Below are 18473 nucleotides of genomic sequence, written 5' to 3'. Positions count from 1 at the left end.
GAGGTTCCACAGTAAAGGACACTAGGAACAAAATCTTCACTTTTGTTATTCTTGTAATTACAAAAGGTAGGCTAAAATGAAGGGAATCAAAAAAGAAAAAGAAAAAACCTATCATATTTTAAATACAAAATGTGGTAGTTATAAAATTGTTGTATTATAAAGATAATTTTGGCATTTTTTTAGAACCATCATATTAAAATTGCCACAATTTATGCAACTTTTATAGTGGTAATTCAAGTACTATCCACAATTTATGGCTTGTTTTATACTAGTTATTACAACTTTCCTCCTTAATTGTGCATGCAACAAAAATACATTATATTATCTATGATGATCTCTAGTCTAGAACAACCAAGAAATGGCATAGATGTTGATCTACTTCAAATTGAAGATTTATAGTTGATTTGGGATGAGAGGGTCAAATTCTTTGATGAGTTTATTAATGAATCTTACCAAATGACTGTCATGTTATTTTGTATCACCAATGAATTTTTGCACATGCTAACTTATCAAAAAATAGTGTTAAGAGTTATAAAGTCTTTGTTATATGTGAAGACACTAGAGGTCAACAATCAAAACATGGAAGGAAGACAATATATCTTTAGCATCAAAGATTTGTAAAATGTCATTATCCTTCCTACATGTTGAAGAAATCCTTTAATGGACATCAAGTGAATGAAATTCCACCAATTCCATTGACTGGTAAAAGTTGAAAAATAAATTACCTATGCCAAACACATGGAAGACAAAATCAATTTTTTTTATCTTTATATTGGTCTATGTTAGAAGTTAGTCATTATATATATATATATATATATATATATATATATATATATATATATATATATATAATCATGCAAACAAATATATAACGAGAATAAAATACATTTTTTTAATTATCAGATATGTATTACAAATAAAAAGGATTGCTACATTTTCTTAATAATTTTTTTATTTCTTAAAATTAGAAGTATTTTACATATAAATACATATGGTAATTGTAAAATGAATGTATAATTTCATTATTGACTTTTGTATAAAATATGTAAATTTTTTTTTTATGAGATAATTTGAAAGTTTAACACAAATGTAAGATTGGTAAGAAAGTCCAAGTCTTGATAAGGTATATATGGTGACTATAATATTTAAACATGTTAGAACTAAAGATTAAAGTTACTTATTTCAAGTTATAACTATTATTTGAACTCTAACTTGAGTAAAAGTCACAAATATGAACATAAAAAACTGTAGAAAATATTATTTGATCATCTTAAAAGTTGAAAAACTAAATAAATTGTCTACATGCAAAAGTAAAAGGATTTTTGTTTCAAACTTGAGGGTTTGTATACATACCCACACCAAAGTATTTCATAGAATAATCACATATCAACTATTATCAACCAAAGATAATCTTATTCATTATATTAACTTATTAACTAGGAACAACTTATAAATATCCACAATAACAAATCCAACAAAATATCTTAAGTAATCCTCATTATTTTTTCTATTATTTATTTTTATTTGTGGAGGCCCAAAAGTAATGTAAAAATATATTTAACAAAAAGAAAAAGAAATATCATTTCATTATTTATTATTTTTTTTTCTTTTCATTATTCGTTAATCTCATATTGACTTGAACATCATGTAATCTTTACAAGTCAAAACTTTGACTCAAAAGTTTTGACTTTCCAATGATTTATTTCTAGTAAAAACATGATACTCTTACTCAATGAGATTATCCGCATATCCTAAATACATAATCTCTATAAGAGCCTAGAACAAGAAGTTTCTAATATATATTATAATTATGGATCTAAATGCTTTAAACAAACTTGAACACCATATTTAGGTTTAATTGTAAGGACAACCACTGGTGCATGCTTATAACTCTGAGAAATGGTGAAGCTAAATTGAGATATCAACATGGCGAGTATGATCTTGGCTTCCATCATTGCAAATGATTGTCCAACACAGTTTCTAGGGCCTGAACCAAAGGGTATGAAGCGACCAGGTATGAATGATTTTGAAGCAAATCTCTCAGGGTTGAACTCATTTGCATCTTCACCCCATAGTTCTTTACTATGGTGAATGGCCAACACTGGAATCCAAATTGATAAGCCCTTAGGAATGTGAAGGTCTCCTAACTCAATGTCTTTGAAAACCATTCTTGGAAACACAGTTGCAGGAGGATACAACCTCATTGACTCGTTTATCACCATGTGTAGCTGCAATATCAAAAAAACAACTTAGGTTAGTAGGGTAGTTTTATTATTACAATAATATTTGTATATACATAACGTAGTTGTATATTTATGACTAAAATTTTATTGGAAATTCAAGTCTGAGTCTAAGTTCTACATTGGATATAAATAAGAAAGTTGAGTATTATAAGAAAAAAAAAAACTTAAACTCGTTACATGTTAGAAAGGTAGTGTCAATCCCATCAAATCTTATATATAGTTTCATTAAAATTTTATAATTAATTTTTCAATGTACTCACATCATTTTAAGGTTTTGGATTCTCTACTGATTTTTTCTGTGTTATTTCTTTACTGTGTTTTCATAATACACTGATTACTATTAATATCAACATTTTAAAATATATTAAAAAGATATTTAAAATATCAGTACAGTGTATTTTTAATGTCAAACAGAGGACAATACCAAACAAATCAGTAGAGAATCTGGACTCCTTTTTAACGAGATTGATATTTCTTAATATCAGTATCCCATTTTGCTAGGGATTATATGTCTCACTACCTTGAAAATAGGTTTGTGTTGTATAAAGTGTATTTTAGAAGACTATTCATACACATAACCAATAGAACTAAAGATGATGAAAAAGATTAAAATAATAATTTCATTACTTCTGAAAATAATTTGAGAAAACATGCAAATTTGAGACAACTTTAATATTACAAACTAAATTAAGTAATTTCATTAATTATAACGAATTACTTAAATGGATTTTATAAATATGGGAGAGAATATCATGAATTGATATCGTAATTAATATATTTATATATATATATCATTAAATAAAAATTGTTTAAAAACAACACCATTAAATAAAATTAAAATAGTTAGATTTATTTTGTTTTTGTCTACCATAGATCATACTGGTTTTACTTATATTCAAGTTCTAAAAAGGACAAGTTATTTGAAAACGTTAGTTACTCTTTTTTTACTTAAAAGTGGATTCCTTATCAATGTGTAAAAAAGTTCAAACATGGGTTGTTAATATTGAATTAATAGAGAAGACGTTTAATGAACACGTAAATCATAAAATCGATCACATCTCATCACCGTCATCATAAAAGGTATAATATGTTAATAACTTGAGTTATTTTAAAGCACAAAATTTAGAAATAGGTGTTACTGGTACTATTTCAATTGAATTTAAATTTTTCCTCAGTTAAATATTTAATAAAATCCTCTAGTACAATGGTTATCAAAATAAACCTTCAATTTTAATTAGAAATCAGAATAAATTTTAAATTTTAATTAGAAAAATAGCAACAAGAAAATATAATATTGTCCCTAAACTTTATGTTATTTTAGGAACACAAATTTTCTAGTAAATGGCTACTTGGGCTGGGCTTACAATGTAACTGGCATCGGAAAGAGCCATTCCTTCCCGCAGCTTACATTTTCATAAATTCTTGTATTCAGAATTATGCAATCCAAAAATATAATTTTTGTTTTGTAAAATGTATAATATAAATTGCATTTTTTAGTTTTGTATCCCCAAATGTGCAGTTTAGAATATAATTTTTTATTTTAAAATGTATAGTCCATAATACAAAAAATGTATTTTGAATTGTATAATTTAGAAAACATTTATATTTTAAATATATTTATGCAATTTGAAATGAATGTTTTTATTTTGTAGGGTTAAATATGTTATGCAATATGAAATATACAATTCAAAATACAAAAAATTATATTCCCAAAGTATACACTGATTATTTTATCTTTAATATATACTCCTGTTTACTAGAATGGTCATATTTAATCATTATTTGAAAAAAAATGTAAAAATATTTTAAAATAATGAAAATAACGGAACAAATTCATTCAATATATCATGCTTTTCAATCCTCTGAGTCTGAAAAGTTTTAAACTGTGTACATTATACTCCTATCATGCATTATCATATAATTAGAAAAGGTTAATTATTATACCAATATTTTAAAAACCATATCTAAAATACTTTTCATTAGTAGATAAAACTATGATATATATGAGAATCAAACTCTTTAAATAAAGTAAAGTTAAAAATGAAAGACATAATGATATAATTGGAGAAAAACAGAGTATAATTTGAAACTAACCAGAGTGAGCTTGGAGAGTTTATCAAGTGAAGGAGTTTCCCCTTTGAGAATCTCTTTGACCTGAGCTCTGACCTTGTTTTGCCAATGTGGATTGGTTGCAAGCAACATAACTGTCCAAGTGAGTAAGAGTGCAGTGGTTTCATGGCCAGCAAAGAAAAATGTTTTGCATTCATCCATAACTAGTTGAAGATTTAAGTTTCCACTCTCTTTCTTCATCTCATCCAAGAGTATGCACAACAAATCATTACCATATGAATTGTTTCTCCCTTTCTCCACACACTCTTCCCTACCCTTTATGATCTCCATCAACAGCTTCTCCACCTCCTTCTTCAAACTCTTTATCTCTCTATTGTACTTGCTGGGGAAAAACCTATACAACATGTCAATTTCATCATTAATGGTGTAAGTTCACATTTAACAATGAGGGGACATGTGTGTCAATTCACTATTTCAAAAGGGGAGGAAAAAAAAGTAAATAAAAAGATCAAATTGAGATATCATAAAGAGGACAAGATTTAGCAACATAAATATTAAAGAAAAAAATTGAATCAAAGTAACTTTTGAGACCAAAATATTTTTACTACTATTATGAATCATAATTTTAGCAAACAATAACACAAAAATTGACCTAGAGGTAAAAATAAAAGTGTTTTAAATAAGATTATGCTAGGCATTATTGTCATTATTTGAAGATTTTATTTAAAAATATAAAAAAAAGAAATAAAAATAGGGAAGATCACACCAAATTAATGACAAAACTGCATTACACAGGTAGCCAAAAAGAAAACAACTATCTATAATTTTTTTTCATGAAAATCATTTCATACTTTGAACTCCATAAACTAGGTAAAAGATAAGATTTTCAGCATATTAAAAGATTTATCATTAGTCAAGTTTGTAATTATAATTATTACTATAATGGAAAGACAATATACCAAGATAAATGCACCCGGTAAAAAAAGTGGACATATATCAAAAATTATTTGTGATTTAGTAAAATACTTACTAATTAAATAAAGTCAGGAATTGTATGGACTATTTATAAAGTTAAATTATATTATATAAATGAGAGTAAACTTTATCTTATAGATTTTTTTTAAAATTAAGATAGATTTAAAGTTTATTTTCTAATATGGTAACAAAACTTATTTTAGTGAGTATTGTTAACTTATCCTGTCATTCATTATTGACTTATTATTAGACCATTTATAAATATTTAGTCTCAATTTGGATCAACATGAATGAATTAGTGTTTTAAAGACTCTTTAATGTCTAAATATAAAATACAATTACAATATACAAAAGTGAATCCAAACTTCATATCACAAATGAATCTTTAATGGCTGAATTACGTTTAAAATTTACCCCATAATAAAAGCTTCACAATTTTTTGCAATCATATTTTCACTAGTCAACTATCTTTCTTTTTATTATATATAAATATGTGATATTCTTTAGCTTATTCCTCTAAATGGTAATTGGCATATTATATATACCTGCTTCCAGGAAGGAATAGATGGCGAGTTGCTTGAGCACAACGACTCTGGAGCTGTGTGAGGAGAAAGAAAATTTGCTTTCCCTTTTTATAGCTTGTGCCAAACTCTGTTCTTGAGATAATATCTGCAGTGAGTTCAGTTAAGCACTCTCCAATGTCCACCTCACTTTCCCCACTTTCTAATGAATTTTGCAGTGATTGAAGCATATCCTTTGTGCATTCCACCATGTGCGCAGCATAGCCCTGTACATTAAATGTTATCATCATTTAACTCCAATCATTTGTTGATATCATTGTTAAGAGACTCAAGAAATTATCAATATTCACAACAATCCACTTGGTCTCAAAATCACTCGCTGAAACTAGTTGCTGATATTTTAGAATTGATATTTCCAAAACAATTTCAACTAATAATCATAAAATATATTTTGAAGAAACATGTCAAAAAATGTATTCATGTGTGACTGGTTAATTACCTTAAGTCTCTCTCCCATGAATGCAGGGGCAACCATGTGACGTTGGTGGTGCCAATCTTTACCATTGACCATCAACAACCCTTTCCCAATGAAATGTTTGTTACCTTGTTGTTGTTGCCATGATTTTCCAGATATGGAGTTGTACTTTGACAGAAATTCCTTTATCAGTGCAGTGTCTGTTAGACACAACCTTGGTTCTGTTCCATTCCAATACAAGAATCTCTTTCCTACATCATTATGATAAAGCCAATATGAAAATGAAGAAAACTAAGAGTAACACACATTTATGCACATGCATGTATATATGTATAAGGACATATTTGATCAAACATATTTAATCTTCATCATAAAAATACACATCAATGGTGAGCCTGACTTTGCTTAAGTTTCATTTTAAATTAATCATTTTCATTTCTCGTGGAATATGTTGCTTATAAATCCCATTAATGTGATCATATGAACATGGACAAATAGAGAACACATGGTATGTATATGCATATATACCTATAAGGCCACACCCAAAGAAATACAACTTTTATCTACGAAACAAATGAAAGACCGACTACCATGCACTCAAGGCCGACTACCAAGAACGGAAGACGGATCACCAAGTGTGATTACTGACGTCTAACACTACAAGCCTTTGGCATTATCCATGCTAAAGACCAGGGGACTGGTTTACTTTATAAGACTATGTCACCCTGGGACTCGATAAGCAATGCCCTTAGTCGAGTACATGACTGTCCTGTAGGTCGATATGTATCTAGCCAGTAGGCCGACATGTATCTAGCCCTCTCTTATTCGGCTAAGGTGACACAATATTAGGTAATTGGACCCACATGTAATTGGGTCTATTAGGTAAATACGCCTATCATATAATTGGGCCCACAGGTAATTGGAGCCTTTCAACTGATTGGACCTCATAGGTAATCAGGCCTCTTGACTTAGGGCCGCCCACATAAGGATCTACAAAATATAATAATATAAAGAACACGTCACAATGGCGTAAATAATTACGTTTTCATTAATCATTGCATTAATTACTTGCTGACGCATTTGGATAACTTAAACTTCAGAGTGTCTTTTACAAGCACAACACCACCCGGTGTTAGAAGGACAAGTACTTAGAAGTTGAAGTTTAGTAGTTCTTTTGGAGACTCCACAAAGTATATTCGGTCTCGTAAGAAGAACATACAATTTATTATACATAACTTATACGATGAGATACAAGAATGATTAACTTATGAAGGTTTTGATATTGTGAAATTTTCTTTTCCTTTCTATCTTTCTACCCTTTTCTCTTAAATGGCCACAAAATTGAACATTTATATTTTATTTTGTTGGAGATTCTATATCAACTAGGAATAACCAAATTATAATATGTAAATGGGAAGGGTGTAATCTTTACCTTATAAAAGTCCGTTTTGTAGGTTTGAATTAGGTTTAAACTTGTTTATTAACAATGTGTTAGAGGTTATCCTAAGTCAAGCTTTGGAGGCTATTCTGTCACCTTTATTAGAATATTGTTAGATCACTCATAAATGTCTAATCTAAGGTTCAAAACATTTATTCATCAGTGAGTTGATGTATTGAAAATCTCATATTAGCTAAAAATAATGCCAAACTATAATATATTTAAGTAGAGTGTAATGTTTATCTTACAAACTGGTTTTGTAAGATTCAAGTAGATATAAACTGAATAAGTAAGACAAGTCTACAAATTTTTTGTCATTGAGACATAAATGATAAATTAATCATGATGTTTCTTTTTTATGTTATACCTCCTCCTTTATCTTTTCTCTTTAAACTCCTTTTCTTAATCTCTTCTAATACTAGTCGAACTAAATAATAAAACTTCAAATAGAAAATCAAGTGACATGATTCAGGATTTTAGGCCATAAAGACCTTCTCTCTCCATAGTTTTTGTTTCTCTCTTTCTCTCATTGAGTAGGTGTACATTCAATTAAACAAATAATGAAATATTTAGGCCACAAATATTAAAAAACTCAATTTTAATAATTTTCTTGATATAAATTATTATAAAAAGTATTATTTAGACAAGACCCATAAGTTTAGCGCTTCTAAGATAAAGAAATATTTTTTTTGTTGCTAATTTACACACTAATTCATTTATATGTAAAATCTTGGTCGCTAATGTTAGTGACTAAATTAAAGGCTAACTCATAAACCAATTATAATTTTTTTATTCATAATAGTGACTATTTTAGATACCAATAATTTTTAGTTTATAAATTAGTTAGAGTCTATAGTGACTAGTTATGTTTTGTCTCTAAAATTGGTTGTTATTTAATGATTGTAGTGAATGTTTATTGAAAAGTAATAAGATTCATAAAAAAGAAAAACATTATTTTAGTGAAACTTTTATTAATAATATACTCTATCAACACAAAATTAAATTCATTTCCATATATATATATATATATATATATATATATATATATATATATGAGCTTATTCAAATCATTTTTAGAATATGAAAATAAATTTGGTTTTCTAATTGGTCCAAATAAATTTAAAAATTTTAGGAAGATAAATTGAAAAAGTAATACCTTTGTGTTTCTTGCATTATTATTGTTGAGAACTCAACAATTGGCGTAGAAGGATATATGGCCACCAGTTTGACAAGAAGGATAAACTAGAAGAACGAGCTAAGAGATGATCTTCATTGGATATGTAGAACATGTAAAGGGGTAAGCTTTAGAGGTTGGGGCTTGTAGAGGCTATATGTTTTGTTAGCAAGAATGTCACATCTGGTGAGACTCAAATGGTTTTGATGTTAGACATATAAAGACAAGTAAGGACAAAGTCCACATTGAGGTGGAGCCTTCTGGAAATGGATAAGATTGTCTACAAGTTTTAGATGTAAACCACCTTGTACCTCTTACCTTTGAAGTTAGAGATGTGTAGAAGTTTACTCTAACTCTCAGCTTATGCATTATTAGGAGAGGAGGATGATCAAACCTGGACAAAGGTTTAGATATAATGACCTTATTGGCTATCCTTTTCCAACACCTAAAGTGATAGAAACTTTAGAACCTAACAACTTTTAAGATGTTGTGGAAGTCGTATAAAGTAAGTAGTGGTAGGTTGCCAATTAGGAAGAGCTCAAATCTTTGAAGAAGAACCACACATTGATGCTTATTAATCTACCAAGAACCATAAAGTGGTAGGATGCAGGTGGATATTCAAGAAGAAGGAGAGAATACCAAGTATAAAAGAGTAGAGGTTCAAGGCAAGACTATTGGAAAAAAGGTTTTACACAAGTGGAATAGGTTGACAATAATGAGATCTTCTTACATGTCATAAACTGTTATTCAACGAGAATTTTAATGCCAGTTGTTAACTAATATAATATAGTGTTCGAAAAATTAGATGGAAAGGCAACATTTATACATGGAAACCTAGAGGAGACCATTTACATGCAACAACCTAAAAACATTATATGGTTTGAAATCAAATTTGAGACAATGATATAAGAGATTTGATGATTTCATGAGGTACATGGGCTTTTGGAGGATAATTTATGACAATTATGTCTACATCCTTAAAAGAGAAGAAAGGTTTGTGTTGTTCTTGCATTATATGTAGATATCGTCCTTATAGCCACCCAATATAAAAATGAACTAAAGAAGCTCAAAGAAAAAAATAATCTTAGAGTCTGAAATTAAGGATCTTAGTCTCTTGAGGCAAATACCAAGATGAACATATATATAGCGTTCAGAAAGTTAGGATGTTGCATTTATCGTAGTACGGTTACTTGTAGAAGGTGGTTAAGATGTTTAGTATGAATAAAACTAAACCTATGACAACACCTTTAGAACATCACCCAAAGTTCTTAATTACCCAAGCTCCTAGTTTAGAGGAAGGTAGGGTGCATCATGAATGGTATGATTTGTAGCAGACCAAATTTGGTGCATGTTGTTAATGTGGTTAGTAGATTCATGGCAGATCTTGGACATGATCATTAAAGAGGATTTGAAGTGAGTGTTGAGATATCTGAACGAAAAATATATATTGTTTAGTCTAACTTATAAACGATCTAACCATATTAGAGATGCTATAGAGGGGTTTGTAGATGCTAAGTATACAAGTTATGTTGATACAAGAAAGTTTATTTCTAGGTACATTATTACATTGTTTGGATCTACTTTTAGTTGGAAGGTCAACATGTAATTTATTGTAGCCTTATTTACCATACAAGGTGTGCATATCATGCTCACAAAGGAGGTGAATAAGGCATTACGGTTAATGGGTTTATGGGAGAGCAATATTTTTTGACTATTCATTATGATAGTTAACATGTTCTTCATATTGTTGATCATCATATTTGTCATGATAATACCAAAGAATAGAAGTAAGATTGCACTTTATGAGAGATGTGGTTGAGTTTGGAGAGGTTAAAATCAAGAAGATTGCCTCAAAGGAGATTCATGCAAATATGTTTACAAAGTCCTTACCAAGATTGAGGTTCAAGCTATGCTTGTAGTGAATTATCTTTTTATTTGAGGAAAAAGGAAGATGGTGATGGGTGTATATAAAGGTTGTTGTGTGTATAGGTTGTACACTATATCTTTTGAAACTATTTGTGTATAGACTTTTCCAATGTTAAAAAAAGGGTTTTCTTTCAATTATATTCTTGTGTTTTCTTTATTGTTATTATTAGGAGTGGAAAATTGGATCGTGGCTTGTGAGCCAACTTGTTGGACTACCAAAACAGGACAGACCAAGTTGGAATTTTCAATCCACCAGCCCACTCCATTCTACTGGCCCATTTTATTTTTTATTTTTCAAATTAAAAATTAAAATAAAAAATAATTTAAAAGATTAAACTTTCTGTATTACATTTTTGTAAAGATATAAATATGCAACACTATTGTAATTTAAATCATTAACACTTATAAATTAAGTTTCAATTATTAGTTATAATAAAGTAATTTAACATGTAAATGTAATAATTACTTTAATTTATTCAATTAAAAATATTAATTAATCAATTAAAATCTTACAAAATATTTATATGATTAAATATTCTTTTAATATTTATTTATAATTATACAAAATTTAGAAGTAAAAAATAAAAAAAATTAAAAATTAAAAAAATAAGAAAAATAATAAAAAAGTGGTTGGCCAACAACCAGCCTGTCGATCTGTCCTACGGCAGGACGAGTTGCAATTTATGACCCATCTTTGGTGGCGAGTCAAGCCCATTTTTTACGGGCCAAGAACGGATTGGACCAAAATGGTCAGTTGACTTGCTTTGTTATTCCTAATTACTTTTGTAAATCAAAAGCATTTGTTATATATCTTGATTTAAATTATTACACACTTACAATCAATTTTGAAAACAAAAAGATGGTTTTTAAAAACCAATATCAAATCAATTTACAATTTTTTTCAGAAAATATAAATTTGGATCCCAATCTAATTTTGGATTTGGATCTTTGAAAATCCAAGCTAAATTCTTCTAGAAAATGGTAATTTTAGTTTAGCCTCACTCCAACTATTTTGATCTATATAATAAGATGGATTAGTTTAATAATAAGTGAGATCCCACTCTCTACAGAACAACTTGTGAGTGTGTATACAACAGTTGAAATTTCATTTCCATTCCAATACAAAAATTGCATGCATGAGAGTGTTCATAATAAAATTTCACATTCATTCTAAGACAAATTGTGTGCATGTGTTGGTGAGCTTGTAGAAAGATACATACCATATTGGTTGGACCACACAACAAAATGCGGCATAATACGAGCAACAATATCATGGCTGATAGTTTTCATGTCTTGAGAAACTGCTGTTGAAACAAGGGATGCCACTTCTCTGATGTTGCCAATGAGAAAACTGGGTTTAGGACCATTCACACCTTGTTTCTCCATCGTCTTCCTTATGCGCATTGGAGTGAGCCAGTAACATGAAATGGTGTCATACCCAACCTTCAACACCAGAGTCACAAAGATAACCAAAATGCTTGTCACAATCACCATTGCCATTCATGAAAAACACCCACAAAAAATGATGCGGAAGAGCTTTGAATGAATGAATGAGACTCAATTTTCTGTCCTGAGTTATACTAATATATAACTAATATAATTTGTGAATGAGAGCCTTTTATTATGTATAGTATAATATAATTCAGTTTTTTTTTTTCATTTGATAATAAATTAATGTGGGGTTGGTGGGGACTTCAATCTGAATATAAATAAATATAAATGTAATTGCATTTATGAATTAAATTAGCTTTGCACCATATTTTTAAGCTGCATTTACTGCTCTAGATAAAAACTTCATGCATAATAAATTTTAATGTTCTGCTTTATCAGTTCATAAGTTTTAATATTAAATAGTTGGGTTTAATTTTTATTAATGGTAAGTTATACACTATTTAATGATTAAAATTTGAATATAGTTTTTAATATATTATTCTCAAATTAGTAATTTTTCCATTGCAGTTTATAATTCAATTACTATACAAGAAATGTTCTCAATGTAATTACTTTTTTAATTAACTAAACTTAATATGTATTTGTAAAAAATAATTATAAAATAAATCGATAATTATTTTATAATAATATCTGGATTTTATCTTCTCATTTCTATTATGATTAAAAGATAAGTATAAAATTATGGATATAAAATAATTGTTACCAAAAGTGGTATTATGATCATTAAAAAAAAACGAACCTAACAAATAGAAGAGATTTAGAATTCACTCATCAGTGACAGCACAAGATGTGTAAAAATACGTTTCAATTAAATGAATCGTTTTGAAAATTTTCACATTTTATTAATAGAATAAATAATATATATTAAAGATGTGTCATGAAATGCAATAAATAATTTATAGACAATATCCGATTTAAAAAATACATAATATTAAATTCATAGACAATTTAATCATATTGTGTTATTTTGTTAATAATATAATGATGATGATAATATTTTGTCAAGTTGAGAAGTAAAATAGATATTTTAGAGCTGGTAAAATAAGCATTTTGGGTTTAGAATGCTGTTAAATTGGGATAGAAAATTTTCATAACTAATATATTAGAATTTGAAATTTATTAAAAAGAAATAAAATTTCATGTTATTTTTTTTTCATAATATATATTGAAAAAATAAATTAGTAATATTGTGGGTAATTAATGATCAGGTAAGTCCCAAACCTTCTCTATTTTATAGTAATGTTTTATTAATTGATAAATCACAACTTTGTTGAACATAAGTCAATTATGTCACAATGGTTGTGATGTAATCTTTCATAAAGATAAAGGCATCATAAATAAAAATGATAGACACCTATTCACCACAAAGAGACAAGGTAACTCGTGTAAGATTGATATGGATGAATTGACAACTCAAAAGGTATCTTGCTTGATGACCATGAAAGAAGATCATTGGCTATGGCACAAGAAGTTCCTTTACACTACAAGAATGTTGGAGATTAACTTCCAATAAATGGTGTCGGACAAAAGTGTGACATTATTAAAGACGGTCAAATCGACAATAGGATGACCCAAAATGTAGTGTCAGCTACACCGGCACTAATGGTTGTAAAAGGAATAAGAAAAAAGAATAAACTTACATTAGTCATTGGGACGCTACAAAAGTAATATTTTATCTAAGGTAACATTGTCTTAGCCGACGCTAAAATGATATCAATTTTATTTGAAATTTATATTTCCCTCTTTTAAGTTTCCAATTTTACCAATCATGAAAATAATTTGAAAATTTCCCTTCCCGCACTTCTCCCAAACTCATTTGAGATCCCCTTCCCTCTCTTCTTCCAAAATTCATTTCATATTTAATCTTCCTTCTCTCTTCTCGAACTTATTTCAGAATCTCTTCCCTCTATTCTCCCACGCAAGCATATTTCTCCATCCTGAACCTCCACTTTGCTCTACCCTCCACCACGTCTAAACCAAGTGTTGCAACACAGCCTCTCTATTACTCACGTAGGGCGAGCTTAGCAATGACGATGACTAAAAGCGTTACCTAAAGAAGAAGGTTGGACATTAATTATTGCGCATGTAGGGACCTCACATAACACACATCATCTTGCCTTCCATCTCCAATCTCTAGATTCAGGAGAGATTCTACGAACCTTCTCAAAATTGTGCTTCCCCTACACCAAATTGGAGTTGTCTTGATGGTTTCAATGACGAGATCTCGTGTGTAAGACCCGAGAAAAAGTAAAATAAAGAGAAACATATGAAAAAACAATTGATTGTTTGATTAACATTATTGAGTTATTTAAATTAATTATTTTATTGAAGTATGGCATATCGAATAATTATTTATTTTATTTAAGTTATTGTTTATTTATTTATTTATTTTGTTAATATTACATTTAATGCAAAAATGGGTGTTTAAAAACTAGTGGTGTGAATTAAGTAATGTGAAAGTGTGTGGCCTGGTGCTTAGTGGTGGTTAGTGCAACCTAGTATTTGTGCAAAGACGTTGGTTCGGACCTGGTTGGCTGAGTTTCAGTGGTGTTGGTTTTAAAGCGGGAGGAACGTTTAGTGAAGTGGTTGTTATACAAGGTAGGGGAAGCCAACCTTGCTTTCTTCTCTTGTTTTTCTTGTTGTTTGTTTGATGGATGAACCGGAAAAATCATGCATGTGTAAGGGAAGCTAAAACTCCTTCTTCTTTTTTTTAGATAGAGTGTATTTATTTTCGTTCTGGAATGTGTTGAGTATGTTTGATTGATGATTGAATGGGGGTGAATTTCATGTTTGAGTATCTATAGGTTAGAGAATTTTAGGTAGTTTAAAATGCAATTGGAATGAGAGATATTGATTGTTGCAATTCTTCAGTTTGGTATAAAACACTTTGAAATGAGTTTGAGAAGATAAAAATGTAAGATACTAAATTGTGCAATGGAACAAGTCAAAATCTCATAACAAAGAAGCATATGGTGTGGCACTACCCATTTTCCTACACTGCACACTTTTTGTAAAATGAAGGTTCCTACTTCGGTAACCGTTGGATCAAGCTGAAATTTTAACAGCTGATCCTTAACACATAGTTCTTGACTTTGACCGGTCAGATCTTGAATCAAGCGCTAGTGTGAGAGCAATTTTTATCACAAGGTCCTTGTAGTTTGGTTGTTGACAGCATTGACCTTTGTTGCTTGTTTGGTGCATAACTTTCTCTATAGTTATTCAATTAAGTTGGTTATTGTTGAATTTGATTCTTGATTCAATCATCTTTAATTTGAATATAAATACAAAATTTTTGGAGTTTTACACAAGCTACAGTTTTATTTCTAAAATCCCGAATCGTGTGGATAATGTGTTGTTAAGTTGGATTGGATAAAAATGATAAGAATTAGTTATTTTCCAAGACAGAGAGATGTAAGTGAGGATGTTGAGGCATGAAGGTGTGCAAAGTTATGATTCACGGTGGGAGAATGACGTGAATAAATGGGTTATGTGATTGGTGGTTTTTCTTGGTTTTCATGGATTGCATGATATGGGGTTTAAGTGGTGGTTTGAGGATAATTACTTGAGTATGATGTTATGCCTGTGTTAGAATGAATGTCATTACTTGGGTTCGTTGTCTGAATGATTTATTTGATAATTTGATGAGTTTATGTTATGGAACTTTATTTCTCATGCATGATGTGGTAGTGAGTACTATGTTGGCAATATGTAATTCTCATGTGTTGAATGTTGTGTGAGGTTTTCTGTACCTAGGAACCCAGTGGTGATTCTTTTGCCTGTGTGAAGCAGTGGATAGGGGTCCTTTTTGCCTGTGTGAAGCAGTGGTAGAGGATTGGTTTGAGTATTGTACCCTCTCGCCTGTGTGAAGTAGTGGGGAGGGGAAAAATGTTTCACCTTATTTCGGCTCGTTGCGAGTATAGTGCCCGATGTGTGATGCATCGATCTTTTTACTCATAATTCCTTGAGGAATAATGGAGACAGTCTGGTTGCGATAGGGAACCATTTGTGTGTTTATTGTATGTGCGATGATAGCCTAACGTATGTGTTATATGAGAGCAGATGATATTGCAGATAATTTTGGCATGGAGTAGATTGACGAGAGGCTGTGGTGGACTCGGAAGTTTTTATAATTTCTTTAGTTATTTTAAATCAGATACTAAGAGCTATGTAATTTTCTTTTGTTCGCAATTATTATTGGAAGTTTTTTTGACAAAGTGACGTTTTGAACTATGTAATTTAAATCAAATATAAGTTTTTGATTAGTACGTTTTCAATGAAAGTCCTTTTCCATCAAATGCGTTCATTTTCTAACTATCCGTGACATCCCAAAATTGGGATTTTACATCGTGCAAGGTTTCCTATATCTCGCTTTCCTGCCATTGTTCTCTTTTCGACAAGGCCGCCGAAAGTATGACAAACATATGGATCATTCTTTAGTTTGTATTTATAAGATGTTTATGGCGGAGACTGTTCATATATTTTGCTTATGACAGAGGTGCTTGAGAATTTGATGTGGTTTCTATTATTTTTTTATATATTGTGTGGCTTAAGCCAATGTTATGCTGGTGTGGTACTTCAAATATTTTATTATATTCCTATGATACATGGGCTTGGCCGACAAACCAGAAATTGATTATTATATTTTTATGCCTTTGCATCAGTTAATTCGACGATAATAAAGTCGCAAATATTCATCCCCATTTGGCCGACGCAAAGAGGTTTTGCATCCACTCTTTTGGCGTTGTCCATGTTGTCGTAAGACCGTTTTGGACTTAGCCTTATGGCATCCTATTTTGGCTAATGCCATATGCCAACATTCTTGTAGTATTAAAAGAAAAAATGATATTTCTACTAAAAAGCCTTTTTAGTTTATTCATATAATGATCTATTCCAATAAGAACTGGGTCTCTAAGTGGCCAAAGGTATGGTTTGGTCATTGTTGACGACTACACCAAATCATGGGTGAAATTCCTAAGACACAAGGATGAGTCTTTTAGGGTGTGTTTGGATGAGGCAATTCAAGAGGGTGATTCATTTATTTGAAGAATTTAAAATTCTTTATAATGAAATGCCTTGTTTGGATAGAGAAATTAAAAAGCATTTAAAATGCATGCATTTTTTTGAAGTATTTCAATTAGCTAAATTAGAAGAAATTCAAATACCCTAAAAAAAGTTGGAATTTGAAATTCTTCTCACTCAACCTCACAACCATGACAGGTTGGGTTGCCCATACGATCTAGACGGATCGAACCGAGTTGACGACACAAACGGGTCAAGTAGGCCCAACAACCCAGACGGGTCGGGCGGGCCCAATGACCTAGACAGACCGGGTGACCTGATGACACATATGGGTCGAGCGGGCTTGACAACTCAAACAGGTCGGTCAAGCTTGACAACCCACATCGTTAGGGCGGGCCTGGCGACTAAGATGTGTCGAGCTGGCCCAACGACCCAAACGAACCAGGTTGGCCCGACGACATAAACGGGTCAGCGGGTCCGATGACCCAAATGGGACTAACGACCTAGATGAGTCGAGTGGGCTCGAAGACATAGACGGGTGAAACTGACCTAACAACCAAGACGAGTTAGTGGGCCATACGACCTAAAGGTGTTGGGCAGGCCTGACGACCTATAGGTGTCGGGCGGGCCTGACGACCTAGACGTGTCAGGCAGGCCCAATGACTTGATTAACCCATTGACCCAACAAGCCTAACTGACCCGATGACCTAGTCATGCCCAACCGGCCCGACGACCTAAACGTGTCCAACGACCTTGCCAAGTCAGGTCGGCCCATCGACATAAACTTGTTGGGTGTGCCCGATGACACACTTGAGTCGATTTGACAACCTAGTGGGGCCAAGTTGGGCCAATGACCTAGACGGGCCGAGTTAGGTCGGGTCGTGTCAGGCCAGGTTGATGAACTTGACAAGCATGACCGATAGGTATGGGACGTCAGGCTTGTCTGGATCATCGAGTCGACCCAGCCTGTCTGGGTTTTCTGGCTGGCCCGACCCGTTTGGGGCGTCGGGTCATACCAATTCGGTTGGGTAGTTGAGTGGGTCAGCTTGGTCAATCTGGGTCGTCGAACCCGTTTCCAAATTCATCATGAACTCAAAACATAATTAAGCCTAAAATAAATATTGTAAAAATTAAATTTTATCTCACAAGAAATTCAATTGTTTTTTCCAAACAAGAAATT

At 31.0% G+C, this 18473-nt stretch overlaps 1 protein-coding gene across 1 annotated transcript; it reads right to left on the bottom strand.

The window, feature by feature from the left end:
• Positions 1-1698: 1698 nt before the first annotated feature.
• Positions 1699-12389, bottom strand: LOC114182691 (cytokinin hydroxylase-like). Its single transcript, XM_028069606.2, has 5 exons — positions 12043-12389; positions 6309-6535; positions 5834-6075; positions 4338-4707; positions 1699-2228 (listed from the first exon to the last, which is right to left on the bottom strand). The coding sequence occupies exons 1-5, from the start codon at positions 12320-12322 to the stop codon at positions 1809-1811; spliced, it is 1539 nt and encodes a 512-aa protein (XP_027925407.2). The 5' UTR covers positions 12323-12389; the 3' UTR covers positions 1699-1808.
• Between the last annotated feature and the right edge of the window lie 6084 nt (positions 12390-18473).

Source organism: Vigna unguiculata, chromosome 4, assembly GCF_037176805.1.
Source record: "Vigna unguiculata cultivar grain cowpea cultivar isolate G323 ecotype 2 chromosome 4, ASM3717680v1, whole genome shotgun sequence".
Classification (NCBI taxonomy): domain Eukaryota; kingdom Viridiplantae; phylum Streptophyta; class Magnoliopsida; order Fabales; family Fabaceae; genus Vigna; species Vigna unguiculata.
This window is presented reverse-complemented; position numbering and strand designations above follow the sequence as displayed.